Source organism: Leptinotarsa decemlineata, unplaced genomic scaffold (genome assembly GCF_025532065.1).
Source record: "Leptinotarsa decemlineata unplaced genomic scaffold, Ldec_3_MD MMD2_tig00026354_RagTag_RagTag, whole genome shotgun sequence".
Classification (NCBI taxonomy): Eukaryota; Metazoa; Arthropoda; class Insecta; order Coleoptera; family Chrysomelidae; genus Leptinotarsa; species Leptinotarsa decemlineata.
Window position 1 is genome coordinate 4042091 of NW_027412702.1, and position 27064 is coordinate 4069154.

The following is a 27064-nucleotide window of genomic DNA, read 5'->3' on the forward strand; positions in this document are numbered from 1 at the left end:
AATAATAATATTTATTTTCCGTTAGACATAGATAACATGTATTGGAATCGTCAAAGTACACATAAAATAATGTCACAAAATTCGCAGTGTGAGCGACACCGTTCTTATTAAAACAACAACAACAAAATTATAATGAAATAAAATAAAATACAGCACAGATACACTTACATATTACGAATTGTAAAATTCTTGCAAATTATAAAAACAATTCTCAATCAAATAATTCTTCAACAAGTTACTAAATTTATTGAGGTTTGTTATATCTTTTAAACACCTAGGGAATTTATTGAAAATAGTAAGACCTACCACTGATGGACAATTTAGCGTTGTTTTATACTGACGAAACGGAACATGAAGATCAATTTTTTTTCAAGTGTTCACATTATGAATAATTCTGTTTGTAGGAATTTTCTTCTTGTTTTTAAAAACATTGATTGACAGTTCAAAAACAGACACACAGGTTAGGGTTGATATTCTGAATTTTCGAAATATATCCCTACAAGAAAATGTACTAGGAACTTCTGCTACTATACGGCATATTGCTGACATCAGATGCATGGTTGGTCGCGAGGCACTTGACACCATAATGCATTTGCTGTCGGCATATTCATCATCCCCCCCATGCCCCCTCCCGGGTTGAGTGCCCTGAAGTAGAAGCTTCCCCCCCCCAGCCATTTAGCGAGGAGAACCTACTACCCCACTCAATCCACCCCCCGAAAGTCAGCCTTTAGGTGCTATTCTTTCGCGATCGGTAAAAAGTGTTTTGTTTGACTATTCGTAACTGAATTTTTGCATGGGGGCCCCCAAAAACTAACCGGCGCCTATTGCTATTAACGTCGGGCGTTCCTCAATGAATCTAAGTGGGGGCGGTCTTTGGTTCTGCTTCGTCGGCCTTGGATGTTTGTCCCTTTCTCGGAACCTGGGGTCATCCATGTTCAACGCATCGTGTAGATCGCGTAGCGCTGGGTTGTTGTGCGATCTGATTCTATCGAACACGCTCTTTGCGTGTTCTCTCATATACACGTCCACATATTGTGTGTCCAGGTCTAAGTCTCTGTATATGTATCTATTTGGGATATAGTACGGCGCGTTTACGGCGGCCCTTACGCTCGCGTTCATAAACGACTGTATCTGCTTCCTGTATGCACTGGCTCCAGGCAGTGCAGGCATACAGTATTATGGGCATGAGGACGGTTTTGATCATTAGCAACTTCACTTTCAACCCCATGTTGCTTCTGTGTCCTATAATAGGTGCCAGTCCTTGTCTGGCGTGTCTAGCCATTCCAATTCTCTGCCGTACATGAGACTGAAATGTTAATCTCCTGTCTAAGATGACCCCCAAGTATATCGCTTTGCTGGTCCACGGAATCTCTTGTCCGTTGAAGGTGCCGTTGCCTTCCAGTTGTACCAACCTGCGGGTGAACAGTATCGCCGGCATGTTCATCATAAACGATATCAGGATGTATCCACCGACAGAAGATAGCGGTACTACTACTGCGTTAACCATTTCCGCCACTTTTACGGGTAATTTCAATGAGGATATTGAATCTTTCGTGCGGAGTTTGAGTTGCCGATTTTTTTGTATTTACTCCATATTAAATATAGAAATGTCGGTTCCGGATAAGACGAATATCCTTCAAAAACGAGAAAGAAAACAGACGAAATATCCAAGATTACTTTTCGAATTTTGAATACTTCACCAAGACTGCTCACATACCGATCGTACTTGAAAGTGTGGATCATTTTATCAATGCAGAAATAAAGTGGATATTTAGTTTTTCCACTCAATTTTAAATAATATATTTTTGGAAAAAAAAAGGATTATAGAATATTTCTATAATAAAAAAACATCAATTTTTTTTAAAATATTCATTTATATGCAAATATTCATGAAAAATGATTCAATTCCAGTTGGAGTTCATAATGTTGAAAAATCATTATTGGTGGCTTCCATCGTGACTGAACCTCTTCTTCCCTTAGAACACGATCATGTTCTGAAAAATGAAATGACAAAAAACTCAAAAATTCGAAATAAATGTTTGAATATTGCCGGAATAAAAATTCGAGAATAAAAAAAATTGCATTTTCAACTTCCATGCCTGTTTGTTGAGATAGTAATATTTTAATCTCGATTGTTTATTGAAAAAAAAAGTTATTACGTGTACATATTGTTAATATTTTGTTTGAATTGGATGAAGTTTTAAAAAGTAATTCACTACTCATTGTTCTTGTTTCGTAGGTCTACATAAAAGTCCGCGACGGCATATGTCTATCTTTTAAGGATAGTTTACTATATCCAGTTCAATGTTCAAATATGGAAAGCTCTTTAAACGCATACAATAATGAATTTCACTAGTTCGGACTTCCATTTTCTAATAAATGAAATGATTTGAAATCCCTGAAACAACTAAAAAAAGAAGAATTAAAAATTAATAGCTGAAAATAACAGTTATATTAAGCAAAAATAACCTGAAATGAAATAATAGTGAAATAAAATACAAGTAAAAATAGAACGATTCGGGTGTGTCATCACCCGAAGACGATTGTAGATACTAACAATCGAAACGTCGTGAACTAACGTGACTTGGAATCTCTTAACTTTTTATTTTTATTTTCATTTTTATTTCTTTATTTTCTGTTCAATCGTTCTATTTTAACTTGTATTTTATTTCATTATTATTTCATTTCAGGTTATTTTTGCTTAACTGTTATTTTCAGTCATTCATTTTTAATTCTTTTTTTTCAAGTTATTTCAGGGATTTCAAAACATTTCATATATTAGACAATGGCAGTCCGAACTAGTGAAATTCATCATGAAACATTGTCAATCACCTTCATACAATAATAATCTCTATTGAATAAATATATTAGTTCACTCGATCATATATCATGTATTTCATAATTCCCCTTTCTTCATCCATGAAGTTCAAATATTATAGCTGAATCGAAATTATCGCGCAAAAAATTAATTCAAGCGGTGTGGCAAAACAATGTGACACGCGTGATGAAGAAAAGTCGCAGTTACGATTTTAGATGGAGAATCATTTCGAAGGTTTCGTGTTGTCTTTAGGCATATAGATTCCAACCCAATCAAAAATTTAAATTCAGAGTTGTGAACTTACTTTCATTAGATTGAATTTTATCAAAGTTTATTATTATCAGTTAGTAGCCGAAGTACCAGGCATTGCTCAGGAAATTTATAAGAGATTGTGTGGTAGGATGATCTTCAAATTGTAAGAGGTCGAAGGATCTTGCTATATAATGATCTGGAATGTTCCGGAATGTTTCAGAACGTTTCAAATACTTACCCAATAATCCGGTATGTTTTGGAATGTTATGGTAGGCTCGCGAATATTTTTGAATGTTCTGGTCGGTTCTAGAAGTTTCTATTGGGCGAAACTTCCAGCCCCTATATATTCAAAAGCACAATTTTCAGATAAAATGGAAACCTTAACCAAGGCAAGCTGATCTGATACTATGACAAAAAAATGTAAACTTATGTGTTTCCTACGTGTGCGATGCCGGATCGCTAGTTTATACAGGGTGTCAATTTGAAAACTTCACACCATTAATATCTTCCTTCAAGTTAACAATAAAAGGAACCAAAAAAACAAGTCAATTTTATAGTCAAGGGGGAAACTTTCAAGTACTATTTCAACTCCCTAGGAAGGGTAGATGTTACCCTTAAAATTTCAAATGGGAAGGGAGGTCGAGTGACACAACATTTTGATTGACGTTCAATCAATTTTGCTTCCAATGTTCCCTTACTTTTAATTTCTTGATGATCACGAGCTCCTTACGATCAGTATCATAACAGACGGGAATGTCACGCGAGACTGTGAGAAATGCATAAATTTCATTCTCATAAAATGCAGATTCTTCAAGAGCTCCAGTAGGATGATTGTCATAAAAGAATAGAGTTTTGTGAAATTATGTCTAATCGAGTCAATACCATCCCTAATCTTCTGTTAAACATTTGTTTCAGCAATGAGTGTACATTTTTTCTGAATGGCAATGTCACTAGACATTGAAGTGATGAAGGTCATACACAACACACACACACAAAAAGTTAATGTTTGGGCTGGTATTCTTGGAAATGTCATTATTGATCCATTATTTCTGGAAGAAAACTTGACTGGCAATCTGTACTTTGAAACGCTTGAAGATACCATCGTTCCTCTCATAACTCACGAGCTAGAAACTCAAATGTATGCAAAAGGTAATGAACTCTTGCAGGAGCATCTGTTACATTTCCAGCAGAACGGTGCTCCACCTCATTATTTTCTTCCTGTCCGACAGTGGTTGACAGTGGAGCAGTTGAATGGCCTCCGAGATCACTGGATTTAACACCCTTAGATTTCTTACTTTGGGGGCATCTTGAATCCGTTGTTTATAAAACACAACCTTTTGATATTGAAGAACTTAAAGGACGAATTCTAGCAACATGTCAGTCAATTTCTAGTGAAGTTTTCCGTAATGTTAGAGGGGAGTTCGGAAACAAACTTCATCACTGTTTAAAGCAAAATGGACAACAATTCGAACAGTTTATAAGATGAGCGTAAGTAGATTTTATGTTTGAAATGTCTTTCTCACAACAAGAAAAAAAATCCTACACGTAATACATCTATTCTTGTCATTAAAGGGTTGGAACGGTACCAACTACTCTCCTAAACATTTCAATTAAAAGAAGTCAATACAATAAGGCATCTCACAACAGATATATTTAAATTACATATGTAAGTTTAGAAAGCTATTTTTCGGAAACTGCTCATCAAAAAATAAAACATCTACCACTCCTTGGGGGTTGAACCACGAGGGCTTCAAATATTCTTCGATTCCTCATATTATTTACTGGAAGGGAGATATTAAGGGTGGGAAGTTTTTAATTTAACGTCCTGTGTATAAATGAAATAAAAACGTTGAAATAATTTGAATACAAACCCGAACGTTATCAAAATATAATTAAAAACATTAATTCATGTTGTATGAAAAAGCGTAAAATATAAACATCACCCATAATGTAGTTATGATAGTTTACGCAAAAATTGTGATTCACATAACCTCTTTGATAATATTCAACATGTAGCTATTATTGTAACAATGTTCGAAAGCGCTATAATTTTAATGTCGATGCAGTTTATTCAAAATATAAAAAATACTCACTGGAGGATCTCGGTTATAAACACACTTCAGCATGCTCCATATCTTATCTACTGGAAATTTTTCTGAAAATAAATGAAAAAATCATCTGTTATGTGAGACTTGTTCATTTGAATGTCTGTTGTTCTTTCAAAGAAAGGAAGGAAGCAATGAATTTCCAAAAAGTTAACTCTATACAAAGATGTGTAGACCATGCAAAGAAATAACTTTCAGACACAAACTGAAATAAAAAACCCTTTCGAAACAGTTTCTTTCATATACACATTGAATTACACAAAAGAAAAATACTTTCGAAACATTTTTTTATAAAGGCACTGAATTACACAAAAACACTTTTCTATATTCAATTTGTTATTTCAAACAGTCGTAATGGAATTGAATCACATATCATTAACAGGATTCCTACACGATATACTGAATGAAAAAGGTAAAATTTCACTTAAACATATTAGATGTTTCGTCACAAGACACTTGCCTTAACAGCTCTTTAGTACCAAATCTGAATAACATTATAAGTGTTCCATGTTTGTGAAACTTTACCTCTCTCATTTACTATATTGTGTAGCAATTCTGTGAATGATATCTGACTCAATTCCATAACGAATGTTTGGAATTTTCTTTCAGTTTGTGTCTGAAAGTTACTTCTCTGCATGATCTACACATCTTTGTATAGAATTATCTTTTTTGAAATTGATTTCTTCATTTCTTTGGAAGTTTCCCACATTTTTTTTTATCAATATGGAGAAGTAGAAAGCAAAATTCTTCGTTTACCAAAAAATAATCTCTCCTGAAAATATAACCGTTTCAATTCAAATAGTTTTATACAACCGCAACACGTGTTTATCTATACAATAGCTCCTTTTCTACACGCTTTATATTAGCTTCACCTGTATGTATGTATGTATGTTTGTTTGTATGTAAGTTTGTTTGTAACTTTCAAGCTCGGGATCTGTTTTGACACAATTATCGACATTATTGCTTGATCTATTCGCGGGCAGATGGCGCTGTACGTAACCTCCCTGATAGGTTGTTCAAAAGAAAATCAAAATAAATAAATATAGTTAAAAAAAAAACTAAAAAACACGATTTTAAAGAACATCGAACTAATAAGTCAAAAATAACTACAGTTTAAAAAACTAAAAAACATGCTTTTACAGATCATCGAACTAAAAATTTAAAAATGATTTTTTTTCAATAAGCTTAAAACAATAACGATCGAAAAATACTAGTATTATTATGACAAAAGCGTGGGCGCTGTGTGACATATTTTTTGCATATCTAGCGCCCACGCTTTTTTCACAATAATACTAGTATTTTTCGATCGTTATTGTTTTAAGCTTATTTAAAAAAAATATTTTCAACTTTTCAGTTCGATGTTCTTCAAGAGCCTGTTTTTCAGTTTTTTAAAATTATATTTATTTTAATATGGACTTTTTGTCTAAGTGGAATATTGTCTGAACGGAACTCACCCTCAATATTTGCCTGTTCGAAACATTCTTCATAGTCTTTTATTGTATTTTTCATACTTTTTGGAATATATTTCTCGAAAACTTCGATATTGAATTTCATTTGTGGAGTTATCTGAAAAAAATTAAAGACAAGAATTCAGTTTAAGTGAATAGCCATTTTCTTTGAAATATATGTCATTCGTGAACAGTCCTTTTGGAAATAATAGCCGACACCATTCTTCCAATTAATAATATTTGATTTATTTGCTATACTTACACCTCCTGGTATGATGAAACGACAAGTGTGGTATCGCTGTAAAAAAATATTATAAATTATTTGATCCAATAATCTTTTCAGTGCATTGTAAACATTTTATAGTTATATGAGCTATATAGAACATTTTGAATCATGAATTGCTTTGAAGTAATTTATATTATGCTTCTGGGTCAAATTTGATAAAAATTAAAATGAACTTTTTTTCAATATCTACAGGGTGTTTCCTAACTACGGTACGAAATATCAGAGGACGATTTTTCAGGTCGTTGTGAAAAAAGTGTTTATGAATATATGTCCAGAGTTGTTTCGTTTCTGAGATACAGGGCGTAGAAGCAAAAAATATCATAAATATCCTTACATCGATTTGGTTGAAATTTGCTACAGTTATTTGAAGTAATGAGGTGCTTATTTTGCCCCAACTAGATTGAAATTATAGGGTCCAGTGGAGTCTCAGTGGGCACCACAGACTACAATATTGGGAAAAAAGTACCTCACTGACTTGCTATCGCAGTTTTTTATTTTTTTTAGATTGATCAACTGAAAATACAGCGTTTTTGTCGCTTATGTTTTCTTCATATCTAGCTTGGTTTTTGAGAAAAAAAATGGAAGCCACTTTGCATATCATGAACTTGCTTTGGAGACCAGCTGACAGTGATAGTGTCTTCAGAGTTGTAAATTAGCAGTGATTCCATAATAAATAATTTCACCAACGCTGAAATTGCTGACAACCACTTTATTTATGGATTAGCAAATGGATATGCGAAAGAAGCACGTATAATTTACCAGGACAGATATCTTAACATGTGCCAAAACATTTAAAATGCTACATATAAGATGACGTGAAACTGGAAGTTTTAATGAAAATGCAGGTGGTGTAAGACCAGAAACTGTAACAACGTCTGAACTAGAAGAAGCTACATTTGATGCGATAGAAGAAGATCCTTCAGATAGTACCTGGAAGTTTGCACTGCACCTGGAGGTCAGCCCAAAAACCTTATGGACAGTTTTGAAAAGAAACCTCCTATACCCATATCACATACAGCGGGTCCAAGCTCTACTGCCTCGAGATTTTCACCCAAGGTTAATGTTTTGCAGGTGGTTGATTCATACTATAGCATATAATGATGATTTTTTACCAAATATTTAATCTACGGACGGAGCAAATTTTTCACAATGGTATTATGAACTTTTCCAATGACTATTTTTAGGCCGACAAAAATCCCCACGTTATTAGAGAAAATAATTTTCAGCAACAATTTTCGCTGAACATTCGGATGGGAATGATTAGTGACTACCTTATTGGTCCCTTTTTCCTACCAGCAAGATTAACAGGTGAATCCTACACGGGTTTTTGCGATACCATTTTGTTAGAAGTGTCTGTACTTGTGAGAGGCAACATGTGGTATATGCACGACGGGGCTCCAGCTCATTTTCATGTTCTTGCGCCTACCCTAATCGCTGGATTGAACGTACAGGACCTCAAAATTGCCCAGCTCGCAATCCTGTATCAAACCTCTTGGTTTCTATTCATGGGGTCATCTGAAGGCTCTTCTTTATATAACTCCTGTACTAGATGTGAATGACTTAAGGAATCGAATAATTGACAATTGCAATGTCATTTACTTCTAAGGTCGAAATTGTTTATTATTTACTTTTGGTTTTTATTTCATGTTGTCCATAGATAGTTTTCAGAAGTGATTTTTTTTCTCGAAAACGAAGCTTGATATGAAGAAAACACAAGCAACGAAGAAGTTGTATTTTCAGTTGCTCAATCTTAATAAAACTGCAAAAAAGTCAGTCTCGTTCTTTTTTTTTCTCAATATTGTAAACTGTGGTGCCCACTGAGACGCCACTGGACCTATTAATTCCAATATTGTTCGGACTAAATAAGCGCCTTATTACTTCAAATAACTGAGGATCACTACTCAATATAGTCTATAAGAGAGATAATATTTCACTCAATTCATTTATAACAAGTCATTTTCTTCCACTTTTTATCTGAAAAGAACTTCTATTTATGATCTACATATCTTTGGGAATACTTTATACATAAATCAATTGCTTTTTTCAAATTTCATGTATGAAGAAAGCGAAATCCTTTCTTTCCCGAAAACTAATGTCTCCTAGAAATATACCCTTTCGATTTAAGAAGCGAGTATTCGAATGGTAACTATATATTATAATGAAAAAAGAAATGAAAATTTCTATGTTTTTTATCACTTTTATTTGTCACTAACGTTACTGCAGTTTCGTCCTATATGGACATTCTCAAACTTATACAATAAACTAACAATGATTCATTACATTCGCCAATATATACCATGTCTATAGGTACTAATAGAAATAGAGGTACTTGACTTGATTGACTTGACTTGACTCTATTTCATTAGTACCTACAGGGATGGTATATATTGGCGAATGTAATGAATCATTGTTAGTTTATTGTATAAGTATGAGAATGTCCATATAGGACGAAACTGCAGTAACGTTAGTTACAAATGAAAGTGGTAAAAAACATAGAAATTTTCATTTCTTTTTTCATTATGATCTCCTACCACGTAGTAACGGCTACATCCATCAATTTATTATATATTATGAACGTCTTCCTGCCGCTCTGTTTGTATTTCGTTTTGTGTTAGTTAGAATTTGATGTTATCTGTACGAAGTCGGGGCTACGGTGCTACACACGAGAGTTTTCATCGAAAACGATTACTCATCCTCATGTTGTTCTCCTTTCATGGGTATATAAATTCAATAGTCACCCCAAGCATTGCATGCACATTATATCAACTGATATAATAAATTCAAGCGGCCTCATGCGTGATGAAGAAATATTGTAATCGCGTTGATTTCGTTTTACGTAGTGAATCACTTTGAAGATCAAGGTCGCATTTTTACGTAGTGTCTATTTTGAAGTCAAAATTGATAGTTGTGATGAAGCTACGTTCTGGTAGTGAACGTAGCTTCATCACTAAACAAAATTGCTTTGGAGGAGTTTGTAAAAATCATTCAAATATTCTTCTTGCGCCCACAAACAGAATTCTAATCTCCTTCCTTCATCTCCCGGTTTCAGAGTGTGTGAAATTTTTGGTTCGGATGGTTTAATTTTATTTTCTACAAGGCATCTCACGATATTTTCTCCAGGGCTATTTAGGTTCAAACAAGCCGTTCGCAAGTTTGAATGAGGTATATCTAGAAAATATTACAATATTCGCACACCATATCTAGTTTCACGATGTGGATTGTTTATGTTTTTGTGCATATGCCTCGATACATAACCTGTTTTGATTAAAACAGTATTTGCTGCTGCTTACTGGAAGTTTATCAGGATGTCTGTTATGAAATTCTCTGGCAGCTCTCTTGCCAAAAAAACATCACCCATCACGGAAGACCTGCTGAACCACAACCGTAAGGTTGTAAGGGTAGTAGTGGGTCTACTAACGAGACATAGCCGACTCAGGAAACATGAGCAACATGGGTCTGACTCTGACAGAAGAAACCAATGCAGGTTCCGCACCGCATGTGCTCTGTGAATGCGAAGCGATAGCAAGGCTGAGACATGCAAGATGTTGGGAAGAGAAACCAGAGGCTGCCATCTATATGACGGGGTCAGTGTCAAGGCTATGGAGTCTCATCAAAGAGATCAAGCTAGACAATAAGCTCTAACAACCAAGGATCATCACAATAGATCTGAAAAGGTCACAGTGAATCAGACCAGGAGCCACCTCCACCACAATCTAATCTAATCTAAGGCGCACAAGTTCAATTTTATTTCGCACATAGTTCTTCTATGATAAATCATGCACTAATTTCTTCCGCTTTACAAAATATTCAGGCATAATATGACGTTACTGTTTCAATACAGTTTTTGACAGCAGCAGTAATAATCAACAATAGTGTTTTGTTTACAGTGCCAAATGAAAAGAAAGCGATTTTGCATATCCGCACCGTGTTTCACGACCAACTCACCAAGATTAAAAACAATTTAAGAGGTATGCAGTTAACATTCTATCATAATACAATGTGAAATTTGTGATGAAATTTGGATATACCACTATTTGAGATTGTGCCCAGTCCAATGATGATTTTGAATGTTTTTTAATAAAATCGCTAATACGATTTCATATATTTCAACCTATAAAATATTCGCAGCAGGCTTTGCTTTTTTTTGAAAGGAAATTGATCCCAAAGTATCGTTTTTTGAGCTCTACAATTAAAAAAAAAGTTCTTCGAAATCGGAGAAAAGTTCCAAATTTAAGGGACGTGTCCCGCTTTCAAGCGAGTCACACTGTATATTATGAATGCACTATTACCTATGAGCAAAATTAATCACTTACCTTGGTTTTTTCATCTGCATTAAAATCGCCATGACCAATTTTGTGAATGTCTTTTTCCGCTGCTCCAGTTATAACTATACATTTATCATGCCATTCTCTAGCTGCTTCTTTCATAGGGGATTTTAAATCCTGTATGAAACAAATTGAGTATAATGTAAAAGTGAAACTTAACATTCCCTGTAATTGTTTTCAGTTGATATATAGACTGTAAGCCAAGCATGAGGAGATAAAGAGAGTTTAGTAAATTGTGGCAAAGTAGGTTATTTTCTACAGGGCCGTAGTGAAAAGAAAAACCAGGGGGGGGGAGAAATTCAAATTTTCCCAACCCCACCAGCAAAATTTCCCAATTTTCGAAAAAATGAAAGCCGAGGGATTAGTCACTACTATAATATATATTAATTTTCTTACTTAGCTACCCAAAGATTGGCTGAATGCTTATGCCCGTTAGGGTATGCACAAACAAAAATACATTTTGATAATTATAAAAATATCAAATATCAATCAAATACAATATCAAATGGATCAAGGTCCTTGGTCTTCCGCCATATCCGCCATGTATAGGAATATTCAATACAAATGAAAGGAATCAACACTAAATGATTTGAATATATACATATATATTTATATATATATATATATATATATATATATATATATATATATATATATATATATATATATATATATATATATATATATATATATATATATATATATATATATATATATATATATATATATATATATATATATATATATATATATATTTATATATATTTAAAGTAGAACTCACGTGAATGATATCTGATCTTATTCCACAAGGAATGTTTGAAATACAAACTGAGTAAAGAAAAGTATCTTCTGTATAATTGAGTGTTCATATAGAAGTATTTGTTCTGAAAAAGTTACTGAAAGTTACTTCTTTGCATGATCTACACATCCATGTATAGAGTTACTTATTTTCAACTTGATTACTTCCTTCCTTTCTTTGGAAGATTCCCCCATTTTTTGTATCGAGATGAAGTAGTAGAAAGCCAAAAACTCTTTTCCCAAAACTCAAATGATATTGTGCGTATTGTTTTCTACTTTCATTTTTTCTATCTTCACGGCCCGAAATTACCCAACTATCCAGAGTCGAATAACAGCGAAAAGTTGTGAATTTTGGAAAGTTGTCACTTCAAAATTTGTGGACTGTTCAGGACTGTTCTCTTACTTGGGAGAAATTAAACTTCCTGAAATTTTCGAACAACTCAGAATTTCGAAGTATGGGATCTCCAAGTTATGCATGTTGGGAAATACCAACCTTGTCCTGGTTCTTTCCCTTTTCTTATCACCTCTCCCTTTCTTGTCTCTCATTTTTATTTTTTTTATTTTAATTCATTTTTTCCCAACTTTTTCCCAAGTCGAAAAAGCAGGGGGGGGTTATTATAGAATGTTCCCACAGGTTTGGCAGACTTTCAACTAAGAAAATTTAAAATCGAAAATTGAAACAATTTTTTTATAGCTAAGGTTCATTCAATATCCTCAAATTAAAGTTTAACAGTTACTTCCGAGAGTTTCGGTAATTTGATAACCCACAAATAAATTATAATTTTTTATTTACGGCCTCGATAATCACTCGATGTTGATATCACAAAACCTCTAATATTTTCAGTGAGGTTTTTTCACATTGTTCAACTTTCAAAAACTTGAACTTTCATGTCCAGTTCCCATGTATACTCTCGTAGTGTGTTATCATGAATCGTGAATCAATCAGCAAAAAAAGTACGTCTTATTTTTTATGAAAACATATATACTTGTGATACACTGTTTGGAACCTTTGGTGTAGTAATGCATATTATTGGAATTTTTTCTCAATACTAAACCGTTATCTTAAAACCTCGACACGTTTTTTTCGATCACTAAGTGACTATATTCAAGAGGAAGATCAAACTGAGTTGATTTAATATCATATATGTTGACAAATACTGAATGGATAATCCATAATCGTTTCCATTCTCATGGAAGAGAATGGTCATGTTCGTTATTATTAAAAAAAATGTGAGCCGTCACGGGACGCCTGAAAGATGTAAAACACCAATAATGATATTTTGTGATTTCTGTGATGATTGTTATGTACTGAAATATTTTTGAAATATACATATACATACATTTCAATGTGTTCCAAGCAAGTGTTTTAGTGCATTATTTTTCACACGAATGGAATTAAAAGTAATTAATAATTGATACAATAATATTATATACTACGAAAATTGTATGATCCTTGGGACAGACCAGATCAGACCAAATAATTTACGCGGGCCTGATGCACGGATAAATGCAGACTTCAATTATAAAATATAATTAATTTACTAATGACTTGAAAGTGTTTCGTAGGGTGATTTTGCTTTCTTTGTAGGAGGCTATTCACTTTAAATTTTCTAAATTATCACTTTCATTTTTAAAAATTACTTTTTAGTGAAACATAGGTTATGTGTACTGTAGTGAACACAACTGTATGCAGAATACACAAAAGGTATTTGAGTGCAGTGTGGCGAGATAGATAGCGTAACGCCAAACCAGTGGGAAGAAAATCGCACAGTCGCTTGCGCTTGCGTGGTGACCTGTTGCCACGGCATACGTGTGGCTATAGATGTTTCACATAAAAAGTAACTTCGAAAATATCAGAAATCCTCAACATGAATGAAATTCACACGAATCACTCTTTTGATAAATACGACGAAACATCCGAGTGTCTACCAGTAAGGATGACAGTGTTCCATGTAGGTGAAATTTCACATTCATTTTATTGTGCAGGCAGGACCGTCGCCATGGGGGAGATGGAGGGGAGCCTCTCCCTTCTGCTTTTTCGATTTGGGAAAAAGTTGGGCCGTGAAGATAGAATAAAATAATAGTTAAAAAATGAATGAAAATTAAAAAAATAAAAATGAGAAAAGAAAGGAAGAGGTAATGAGAAAAGGGAAAGAATCGGATGAAGGTTGGGATTTCCCAACATGCATAACTTGGAGATCCCATACTTTGAAATTCTGAGTTGTTTGAAAACTTCAAAAAAGTTTAATTTCTCCCAAGTAAGAGAACAGTCCTGAACAGTCCACAAATTTTGAGGTGACAATTTTACAAAATTCCAAATTTTTCGCTGATTTTTCGACTTGGAAAAGTTGGGAAATTTTAGGCCGTGAATATTGAAAAGAGAATAGTAGAAAACAATAAACACAATATTATTTAAGTGTTGTTTCCTTTCATTTGTATTGAATATTCCTATACATGGTGGATATGGTGGAAGAGCAACGACCTTGGTCCAAAGTAGAGTAATTCCCTTTATTATTTTCATAATTACCAAAATTTATTTTTGTTTATGCATAACCTAACGGGCATAAGCATTCAGCCAATCTTTGGATAGCTAATTAAAAAAATTAATATATTATAGTAGTAACTTATTCTTCGGATTTCATTTTTTCGAAAGTTGTGAAATTTTGCTGGTGGGGTTGGGAAAATTTGGATTCCCTCCCCCCCCTGGTATTTCTTTTCGCTACGGCCCTGTATGTAGGAATTCTGTGAATGATATCTGATTCGATTCCATTACGAATGTTAGGAATACAAACGGAATAGAATGAATATTTTTTGTATAATTCAGCGTTCATATAAAAGTATTTGTTTCGAAAGTATGTTTCTTTCCTTTCGAGAGGGTTTTTTCTTTCAGTTTGTGTCTGAAAGTTACTGTTTTGCATGATCGACACATTTTTGTATGTTTTAAATTGATTGCTTCTTTCCTTCCTTCGGAAGATTTCCGGAAGATGAAGAAAGTAGAAAGACAAAAAAATCTCTTTTTTTCAAAAAAATAAATAATAGTACAAAAAACATGCCTTGATATTTTAGGTAATTTTTGAATGGCTCGAATCACTGGCACTCGTTATCAACTGAAACTTTTTAGTTTCAGAAACTTTTTAGTTTCAGTTGATACGTTCAGATACGTCAAAAAGAGTGCGTCAAAAACGCCACTGAAGATGACTGCCGCAGTTGCAGTTGAAACGTTTGGAGATTGTAACTAAAGAAGACCACGACAAAACCCGAAAACCAACCAAAACGTTGAAGCCAGACGTGGATGATGTTTCATTTTGAAAATAAGTGAATGATTTTTTTTACAAAAATCAATGAACAACGTTTGAATTCATAAATGTATGTAAACAGTTGAGTTTCATTAACTACGCTTTGAACGTAGTTATTTTACAGCGGAATCCTTTAATACAAGGCATAAAAGAAAATGAATTTATGCTAAAAATAAACGTCATGCATTATAATTTCGTCAGTCACTGTCGAAAAAATCTTATGTTATGTATCAGAATTTCCAAATAAGCCTTCCATTTAATTTTTTTTGTATGTTTCCAATATTTATATTTCATATTGAAGCTTCGAAAAAGCTAATAAACAGCAGCTAATACAGATTGAAGAGTATTTATATGACACTTTCTAATCCCAAAAAACATAAATATAGTATTTGTTATTGAACAAGACATTTTATATGAATGCAGAACAAGTATATACGAGTATAACTATGAAATTTTCTCAGAATATGAGCGGTAACTCCATTGAAGTTATTTAGGACGTTATTAATGTATTTAAACAAAAACTTTTTTGAAGTTCTTATTCACATTTACTCACTTTTTCACCTATGTAGGCATCTGCAGCTGAGGTTCCAGCGAATATAATAGCCAACATCACCAACCAATGCATTTTAAATGAAGGAAATCTGAAAAAATAATCAGCTGGTTGGAATCAAATACACTAGAGTCTGGTGTGAGGAAAAATAAAAAATTCTCACACTGTTACATAACTCTGGATATACTTCTAGAAGCATTCTAAGAAAAGTAGCATTATAAGGAAAATAAAAAGATTTTCAGGGGAATGTTTACTCCAAAGTGATGGTGGTACAGACTTTGGCTAGAAGACAGCAAGGACCACACAAGGAAGAGAAGTCTTCACAACCAGTGTTTGTTTGTTTCCCTACATCAGATGATTGTCAAAGTTGATGAGAAAAATTGGGTCTAAGTACAACATCGGAACCTGCTTCCCTATGAGTGAGGCAAATCCTATATCGGTGAAACAAAGAGGCCATTGAAAGTCCGAATTGCCGAGTACAAAAAAAAAACAGCAATGAGAAACCAGCAAATCGGGAATAGCAGAGCATGTTTGGACTCATCAACATAACATCCACAAAGAAAAATACTGGTTTGAAAGGATGTTCAAAGAAGCTGCATATATGTTATCCAGCGACAAATTCTCCCAAGCTAGCGTAGAAATATAGAAATACGCAACATATAAAAATTTATAATTAAGCCGAAAACGGTCAACTCCCGCCAAACGATCAACTTCCGCTAACCCGGTGAAGCGGAATAAGGGGATAAACGAAAGAGCTCGAAGAATAGTCCAGTCATCATCCGAAGACGATTGTGGATACTAACAATCGAAACGTCGTGAAGTAACTTGGTTTGAAATCTGTTTTAATCTTTTTTCAACTTTTGCTTATTTTTCTTTTTTTTTCTTTCATTTTTTTTTTATTCTGTAGTCGTTTTCATTTTATATCTTGTTCATTTCATTTGTTATATTGTTCAGTGTTACTATCTTCATTCGGGTTTGAAGGCCATCGTAGTTTGGAACTGCATCCTCCTTAGGATCCTACATCCTCCTCAGAATGCAGTTCCAAACTACGACGGCCTTCAAATACGAATGAAGAGATAGTAACACTGAAAATCTCGGCCGCGAAAGCCTTAACCAATTTATCAATATATTGTATTTTCATTTCAGGTCTTTTTGCTTAATATAACTGATATTTCAGCTATTCATTCTAGTTTCATTTGTTCTTTCATAGTTTTCGAATCATACTGGAATCATATTAGACACTGGAAGCCGGAAATAATGAAATTCACTATGAAATATTGTCAACCTCTTTCAAACAAACAGCCTACTATGTTTCATCGAGATTCCATTCGTTATCAAACAATGTTTGCTATGAGAGTTTTGAATAGTAATGCACTGGCCTATTTGAAGTATTCTTCAATATACATAATACTCAGCAGACGCGTATAAAAATTAGGTTTTTTGCATGAAATGACATATTTTTCTTTCCACATTCGAATTCCGTCACAAAAATATTTTCAGAATTTATAATATTATATGGGTTCAGAAGTTATTCCAAAAATAATGTTTTACTGAATCATTAACGACTACCTCATTAACGATGACACAGCAGAGCATATACTTTGTGCTTGCCCCGCTGGGGACGGAATCAGGTTTTTAGAGTTCGGTAGAGCCGTACTCTAACCATTTGACCTGAAAGACCACTCACCATACAAACTAATCAGCTTCGTTAACGAGCTGGGTTCATTTGGTCGAGTGTGAATAGGTGTGAGCCACAATAAACCCTAGCGATTTGCGGTGGAAGGTCGAATAGTCACTCATTTTGGACCTAACCTAGCCTAACGTAAATCAGAACTCCACTAGAATTTTCTCTCGATTTTCTTCTAGTAGTTTAAATATAATAATGGCTAATCAATTCAACTCAGAATACCTTCTGTTGCCTGAATTCGACGGCAACCCTAATGATTTAAATAGATATCTAGCAGTTTGTGATTCAATAATTAATACTTTTTATAATATGGCTGAGCCGACAAGCTTTCAAAATGTTTATTTGCTGAACTGTCTCATTTCAAAATTATTAGGCAATGCTAAAGTAGTAGCTAATATACAGAATGTTTCAAACTGGAGAGAACTTAAAGATACATTAACCAGAAACTTTGCCGATCAAAGGGATGAAACTTGCCTAAACAGAGACATGGTTATGCTTAGGCAATCCCCTAATGGAAGGCCTCAACAGTTCTATGATAGGTGTTTAAATATATTGAACCTATTGTGCAATTATATCGACGTTCACGAAATCACACAAGAATCTAAAAGATGTAAAAGAGATTTATATAGCAATTTGGCATTGAAAACCTCTCTTTCTGGGCTCAAGGAACCCTTGGGTACTACAATACTTTGTATGCAACTCAAATCTCTCAGTGAAGCATTGCAGTTTGTTTTACAGGAAGACAATGTACATTACTTCCAAAATTTCTCAAATGAGAATACATTTAGACCAAACTTTCAACCTTCTAGAACACCAATTCAGATCAGACAGCCAAATTCTTCTTCTGTCAATAATTATAGTACACCAAATAACTTTTTCAGACAGCAAAATCAATTTCCTTCACAATCAATACCAATTCAGCCACGAGCACCAAGCCAACCCCAAAAATTCTTTACCAACGCGCAAGTTTTTAGACAACCATTTCAAAACAGAAATTCTTTTAGGCCCAATCAAAATCAAAATCAGAACTTCACAAAACCTACACCTATGAGTGTATCCACCAGAAATACATATCAAACAAATAAACCAGTACCAATGAGTGTTTCGACAAGAAACGCCCCTAATTATCGATCAGGTCCCTAAAACTCATTTCAAAATCAACCCCAAAGAAATTTTATATCAGAGGAATTATTTAATACAGTAGTTAGTGACACTCAAAATGAACCAAATTATAGCGAACAGGAATATTACGCTGAGGAAGATTTTAACGAACATTATGACGAATTTTTATACTGCGAAAATGAAAATCAGGAAAGTAACTTTGACAATTCCAAGGTAAATTTTCAGGAAATGCTAACCACGAACAATCAAACCTAGTTCCGCAAATCATTTCTTTCAATAATTCCAGTTCTAGCGAATTATCATATATAACATTTTCGGAATATGACGCAAAATTTCTCATTGATTCAGGCTCCACGAAATCTTTTATAGATCCAGAAATTGCTCAAAAACTGTTTCCAAATCTAATTAAATACGACTCGTTTATTGTTTCCACAGTTTTCCAAAAATCAGCTCCTAAATATAGCGCATCTATGCCCGCTTTAAAATTATTCAATTTGCCACAACAAAAACATTTAAAATTTTTCCTTTTCAAATTTCATGACATTTTCAAAGGATTAATTGGTCTTGACAATTTAAAACTTTTACAAGCTCACCTAGATTTTGGTATCACTCCTTATGCGAAAACTGAAATTTTAAAAAACAAAAAGCGATCTCAATTTAATTACGATTGCTCCAAGATCTGAGCAAGTGATACAGGTCAAAACATCAATTCAGAATGGTGAAATAATAATACCTCAACCAACGCTTCCATAATTGTGAATTACCAGAGTGTCTTACTGTTGCAAATAAAGGTAGAGCTCTCACTACAGTTTTGAACAACACCACCAAACCAGTAACCCTGAATTTTTCAGAACTAATCGCTGTTGAAAAATTTGATAAGAACGAAATTCAAAAAATCGATTTTCATAATTTTGATGATTCCCCTAAGCAAAATTTAGATTTTTCAAAAATTCTATGTGACCATTTGAATGACGAGGAAAGATCTAAGATACTTTCGCTGTGCAAAGAATTCTCTGACATATTTTATTATGAAAATACCCCGCTGACTTTTACGAGCCGTGTAAAGCACCAAATTAGAACATCTGATGAAATACCGGTGTATACAAAATCATACCGGTACCCATTCATACACAAGCAAGAAGTCGAAAATCAGATCAAAAAAATGCTCGACCAGAAAATTATTAGGCCAAGCAATTCTCCTTGGTCATCGCCAATTTGGGTGGTACCCAAAAAGGTCGATACTTCTGGGAAGCAAAAATGGAGGGTTGTTGTTGACTATCGCAAGCTCAATGAGAAAACGATAGATGACAAATACCCTTTACCTAACATCACAGATCTTCTGGATAAACTGGGAAAATGCCAGTATTTCACAACACTCGACCTGGCCAGTGGCTTCCATCAAATTGAAATGGAAGAGGACGATATTGAAAAAACAGCTTTTAATACGGAGCATGGCCATTATGAGTACCTGAGGATGCCATTTGGTTTGAAAAACGCGCCAGCTACCTTTCAGCGCGTAATGGAAAATATCCTTCGTGGTATCCAGAACGAAAAGTGCTTGGTATACCTCGACGATATTATTATCTTCTCGACTTCCCTCCAAGAACACCTTGAGAGCCTTAAATCTGTCTTTAACAGGCTGAGAAGCTCAAACTTCAAAATTCAGCTAGATAAATCGGAATTCCTACGAAAGGAAGTACCCTATCTGGGACACGTCGTGACTCCCGAAGGTGTCAAGCCGAATCCAGATAAAATCACAGACATCAAAAATTTTCCTGTCCCAAAACCACCAAACTCAAAGGATTCTTGGGTTTGTTAGGTTACTATCGACGCTTTATCAATAATTTCGGTAGACTAACGAAACCATTAACCAAATGCCTGAAGAAAGGCGCAAAAATTGAACATAATGCAGAGTTTTTGGAATGTTTCAATACCTGCAAAAACCTGTTAATCAATGATCCGATTTTGCAGTACCCCGACTTTTCTGAACCTTTTAATTTCACCACGGACGCAAGTAAATTCGCCCTAGGAGCTGTCCTTTCTCAAGGCCCTATAGGCCAAGACCTTCCAGTTGCATACACATCTCGGACCCTGAATGACTCTGAGCAAAATTACTCAGTCATTGAGAAAGAGCTTCTCGCCATCGTATGAGCTACCAAATACTTCCGCCGATATCTCTTTGGACGAAAGTTCAATATAGTCACTGACCACAAACCCCTTCAGTGGTTATTCTCTCTGAAGGACCCCAACTCAAAATTGCTGGGATGGCGGATCAAACTAGAGGAATACGATTATACCATAATCTACAAAAAAGGCAAGTTGAACACCAACGCCGATGCTTTATCCCGTGTCGAAATCCACACTAAGGACACCAAAACCTTTTGGGAGGAATTGGATGACACACTAGACGAATCACAACGTCTAACAAATCAAAGTGTCACTTTCAGTGGTCAAGGAAACCCAGTAAGTCGTTGCCTTGAAACCCCGGATTATCAACCCTCTTCCGATATTTTGATTATTGGAGAACTCAACCTGGACACTGAATATTCTCCCATCATGATTCCCCCTAACGAAATGCATGTAAATAATACGGACAACGAGTTACCTCCGAAAAGTCATACAGAAAATGACAATCTTTCTTTACAAGTTCAACCTGATACCGAACGTACAGGAAATGAACCCCCACCAGAACCCAGAATATATGAAGACAATGAAATACCTTCCACAGGTAATGGAAGAAATCACATTTCTTCACCATTGCAACCTGATATCGAACAAATAGGAGATGAACCCCTACCAGAACGCGAAAACCTTGAAGATGACACCATTCACTTAAATGCTGAACAGAACCCTGTTGTAACGATTCCAATAGTGCAGTTTGCCGTGAACCTAGGGCTCAAGCAGTTGATTATAAGCTCAGTCCTCCATTCTCCGGCCAAACCTAAAACTACCATTCTGTTCGAGAAAAAGATGAGAATTCATGTACAAATATCGCAAAATAATACAGAAAACGATATTTTGAATTTCATCAAAGAATATGTCGCCCCAGGAGTGCAGTACCATGTCTATTTTGAAAACCTCGAACTTTATAAACCATTTACGGCAACAATTCAAAAATATTTCAAGTTACCCTCTATAAAATTTAAAAGGTGTACCAAAAAGCTTCTGGACATTACGAAAAAAGAAGACGTTCAAGAAATTATCAAAAACCACCATGAAGGTAAGTCAAACCACCGCGATGTTGACGAAACTTTGGCAAGAATTAAGGAAAAACATTACAGGCCGAACATAAAAGAAATCATTCAAACATATATTAATCAATGCCTTATTTGCCAACAAAGCAAATATGAGCGAAACCCCATCAAAATGAATCTCAACATCACCCCTACAGCAACCAAACCTTTCGAAATCGTACATATGGATACATTCACTATCGAAAGTAGAAAATTTCTCACAATCATAGACAGTTTTTCAAAGTACGCACAGGCATACCTAGTCAACTCCTTGACAGGTACGGAAATAGCCGACAACCTCATTCAATTTTTTTCTCATCATGGTACCCCCAAACGAATTATCGTTGACAACGGTACCGAATTCAATAACTTTCTCATTTCGGAACTCCTGGCTTTACACAAAGTCGAAGTTCATTTCACGTCACCACACCATCCGCAATCCAATGGAATGATAGAACGGTTCCATTCTAGAACACATTCGTCTACTCAACACTAGATGATTTTTGAAAACCCCTCCAAAAATGAAAATGTTGTACACAATTTTGGCATACAACCATTGTATACATTCGGTCACAAAACTCAAGCCAATTGACATCATAAGTGGTCACATTCCAACCAATGATCCTTTCAATATTGATATTGATCGGAAATTACTAAATGATTACACCAATGATCACAAGGAACGGTCAAAATTCCTCTATTCCAAAATAAACTCGGATCTAATAAAGCGAAAGGAAAATGTAGTAGAACGAGAAAATAAAAAACGCGATGATCCCATTGTATTCAAAACCAAACAAAAAGTTTACGTGAAAAAAAACATTAGGCAAAAGGATGCAAATAAATTTCAAAAACCAACTCAAATCAAAACGGTCGATCATACAATGAAAACAGTTTCTACAGAAAATCAACAAAAAATTCACATGGACAATTTAAAACGCCCCCTCAAAAAATACCCATCTACCATTGAAAATTGATTAATTTTTCAGATTATCTGGAACTCTCGGACTCCAGGGAAATATATCTAAACAAAACCTAAAGAACAATCCAGGACTTATTCCTCTGAAACTTGGAACAGCCAAAGTCGAAACGCACGCATATTCACTTATTCATTATTATGATTTAAATCCAATAATCATGGATGTAAATAAACTGAAATTCCATTCAAAAAATGTAAGGGCACTTGTAGGCGGTCACAAAGACTACTCATGGGACACATCTAACTATTTAAAAATATTAGAATTTTCGGAAAAGGAGGTGACTGATAGACTCAACAATATTTTACCACATCCACTCAGAACAAAGCGCGGTCTCATAAACGGCATTGGATCCATTTTCAAGTCGATAACAGGAAATTTAGATTCCAACGATGGTGAAAAATATGACCGTCTGATCAAAGAATTACAAGATAATCAAAATAATCTAGTAACGAATATCAAGAAGCAAAACTAACTCTCAATCTCATTAATTAATCAGTTCAATAGTACAGTTCAGCAAGTGAAACATAACGAAAGGCTTTTGGAATCAAAAATAAATCAAATAGCAAAAATTGTTGAGAATCAAACGTATAAAGAAAACTCTATGTTTATCAAAGACATCTTGAATCAGATAATCAATACATTTGAAATCATAAATTCAATTTTGCAAGATGTTGAAAACTCAATATAATTTTCCAGACTGAACATTCTTCATCCTAGTATTATAAAAACAAAAGATTTGTTCAAAGAACTGCAAAAATTGAATAAAATTGTTGAGAAAGACCAACTACCAATAGAAATAAGTTTCGAGAATACTTTGCTTTATGAAAAAATTATTAGCCTCAAAAGCTATATATCAAATTTCAGAATAACCTATATCTTGCATATTCCAATTATCCATCCATCAAATTTCGATTACTATCACCTATTTTCTATTCCGATATTAGCTAAGGGTCAGTTTAAGACTGTTATACCTCAAAACAAATATTTGTCAAAAAACGAAAAATTGTATGCATTATTGAGCGATCCTTGATTGGAGATCTCCCATCGAACCTATATCTGCCCATCCACCAACATCAGAGAGCTGACAGAAGACAATCCATGCGAAATCCAGCTACTCAATGTCCAGAACACATCCGCTTGTAAGCAGGCATTTATCGAGACCAGCCATCAGACAACTAAACAACTCAAACAAATGGGTTGTTCTCCTACCGGCTCAACAAACTACCAACTCAAGTGCCAGAACCAGAACGAAATCGAGAACCTACTACCTGGAAGTTATCTATTCGACATTCCAATTGGATGCCAGTTATCCTGTGGCAACCAAATCATAACCAACGATCACCAAGTTACTAATAGTGAACCAATCATCTTACCAGACTAGGACGAAGGGAAGCCAGAGCCACCCAAATCAATAGGGATCCAACTTGATGACCTAAACCTAGACGAACTTCATTTAATAAAAACAGCAATAATGGAAAACGAACCGATTATATCTTTCAAACCAAATCATTACCAACGATCACCAAGTTACCAATAGTGAGCCAATCATCTAACCAGACTTGGACGAAGGGAAGCCAGAGCCACCCAAATCAATAGGAATCCAACTTGATGACCTAAACCTAGACGAACTTCATTTAATAAAAACGGCAATAATGGAAAACGAACCGATTATATCTTTCAAAGACGTAGCACATATCCCAAGTTCTTGGACGATGTTTTTCTACTTTGTCCTAATATCAATTTGTTTGTATCTAGTGCACAAGAAGATTGGTTTCAAAGGGTGCAAAACCAATGGACCATCCGAACCAGGTTAAGATATCGAGATGTCTAGGGTTCAACTTCCTCGCTGACCCTCCTACATTGAATCTTCGGGGGAGGAATTATATCGCCCGTTCCCATGTGAACCGCTGACCATGCTGAAGCAGAATCTCGCGATTCTGGGAAACTGATGTGCAAGCATTCTTATCTTCATGGGAAGAATACTTTTTAAGTTCAGTTATAATTTTGCTCTCACACTGTTAACATCTATTTTTGTTAATAACATTAATTTTTAAAAAAGGACTTTGACATCCGAAAGTTATATTTCAGGTCAAAGAAACCAACACTTCTTCTCCTAATAAATCGATATTCTATTAGTATTGACTGGTTTAGTTCTGCAGTGGCATGTATATTCCACTGCCGATTGTCAATATTACTCTGTTTCAATAATTTCTAGTGAACTACAAAAAATATCGCGACTTTTGACGAAGCAGATACCTGACCGGATATTTGAAAAAAAAATCGAGAACAAAGCCTATCAGAAAGCAAATTAATAATTCTGGGATACCTACCCCGTGGATAACTTCCCAACAAATAACAAAAAAATATTGAACCCACAAACTTGGGTTCGCACTTTAAAAAGTATATCGTTATTCTTCAGCTCGCACAAGTTGATGGTTATTCGTATAGGGACGATAACTGGTTAATGGTAAACCCAGGTTCACGTAAATATGAGAGAGGGATGTTTGCCGTTATATCGTTATTTTGCAGCATATATTTGGTAACGATTTTCAATCATATTGACGAGTGATCAATTTATTACACTCGATCAACTTTGTTTAGAAGTCTTTCGTGCATAACAACACTGATTCAAAAAAAAAAAATAATTTGTTTTTATTCTCACCTTTTCCGATGACGGTGTACTCGAGTATTTAGCTTACGACAGTACAATTAAAAATATATCAACGAACGTTCCAATTTATACCTTCCGGATTTCCATAAATAATATTCAGAATTGTTAAACATTAATTTATATTATTACATGATAAGAGGTTGACATTTGGTGCCTGATTACTACCTCATACATGTAAATATGAGCTGAAATAAAAAAAATGTATTTCAGATATACAGTACCAGTTGGATAATTGTTCAGATTATAAAATATTATTTTGTTATTCAAATTAATTCAAAATTAACATTATAAATGAACATTATCTATCAATTCTTCACTATTTAAGTACTCTTTCATTTGGAGAACTGCGTATATGTGGAATAAATTTCCTGAGAGCGCCTAAAGAATTTTCTCGTAGTGCTTGTGTTTGTCTTTGAAAAAAGAGAAAATTCTGAAAAAAGGCCTTGTTTGAGTTTGATGAACTGAACATTTGGAAAAATATAAATAAAAAAGTTGAGTCGGTGCTCTAGGTAATTATGATCAAGGAAGAACTTGAATAGGTGTTTCTCACTTTTAATTACGTGGGGTATAGAATAAAAATTAGAATAAAGAATTAGCTTTTAGTATGTTATTCATAACGGAAAAGTTTCTGTGATAGCGGTACACGTCGTGATTTTTTGAAAATAAAGTTTGTAAAGATCATAAACAATCTCGGTCGGACCATAATTTTACGTTGTATGAGACACAGATCCAGCGTTTAAAAAAATCTGAATTGAAAAGATATGTTCTAAAATATATTACTATATATAGTTTTTGCTAGGTACTACTATATCTTTTTCTTTCAGAAATAAAAAGTTTTGTCGCAAACCAGATGGATGGACACAATTCTGATGGAAAAATTTATATTGAAATTATAAAATACTAGCTTGCCCACGACTTAACTCTCGAGGATTTCAGATTTTGGGTTTTTATAAATTTTCTAATAGCAGAATATTCTCATATATTTATTATGTGAAATATCTATAGCCGCACGTGAAACCGATTGCTGAGCTCGGATACCTATAAAACAGTTGTGTTTTCTATAATACACATAACCTGTGTTCTACTAGATGAAGAATTTCCAACAATAAAATATGTCTGACAGTGATTATTTGGAAAGTGAAAATGAATAGCCTTCAGCAAATAAAGCAAAATCACACTACTATACACTATCAAGTCATCAGTAAGTTAAATATATTTTATATTAAATAATTGAAGTGGGCATTAATCTGTGCATCTCTCTTGGAAGATTGAAATTTACACAATTTTCATAGCATATGATGGTTTGAAATTAATTATATATTAATTTTAATTTCATTCTTATGAAAAATAATGCACTAAAACACTCGCTTGAAAAATAAATTTCATAAAAACTGACGAAATTGTATTTCAACATCAGCTGATAGAAAGTAGCGCACGAATTAATTTGAAGGTGATTGACAATGTTTCATGTTGAATTTCATAAGTTCGAACTTCCA

At 34.3% G+C, this 27064-nt stretch overlaps 1 protein-coding gene across 2 annotated transcripts; it reads right to left on the reverse strand.

The window, feature by feature from the left end:
- Window positions 1-1860: 1860 nt before the first annotated feature.
- LOC141486404 (uncharacterized) lies at window positions 1861-25696 on the reverse strand. Of its 2 annotated transcripts, XM_074184288.1 has the most exons (7): window positions 25560-25696; window positions 15882-15969; window positions 11223-11351; window positions 6886-6921; window positions 6630-6741; window positions 5164-5225; window positions 1861-1994 (listed from the first exon to the last, which is right to left on the reverse strand). In XM_074184288.1, exons 2-7 carry the CDS (start codon window positions 15951-15953, stop codon window positions 1977-1979), a joined length of 429 nt encoding a protein of 142 aa, XP_074040389.1. In that variant the 5' UTR covers window positions 15954-15969; window positions 25560-25696; the 3' UTR covers window positions 1861-1976. The 2 variants fall into 2 exon arrangements, with proteins under 2 accessions (XP_074040389.1, XP_074040388.1); XM_074184287.1 differs by lacking the exon at window positions 5164-5225.
- Window positions 25697-27064: the final 1368 nt, after the last annotated feature.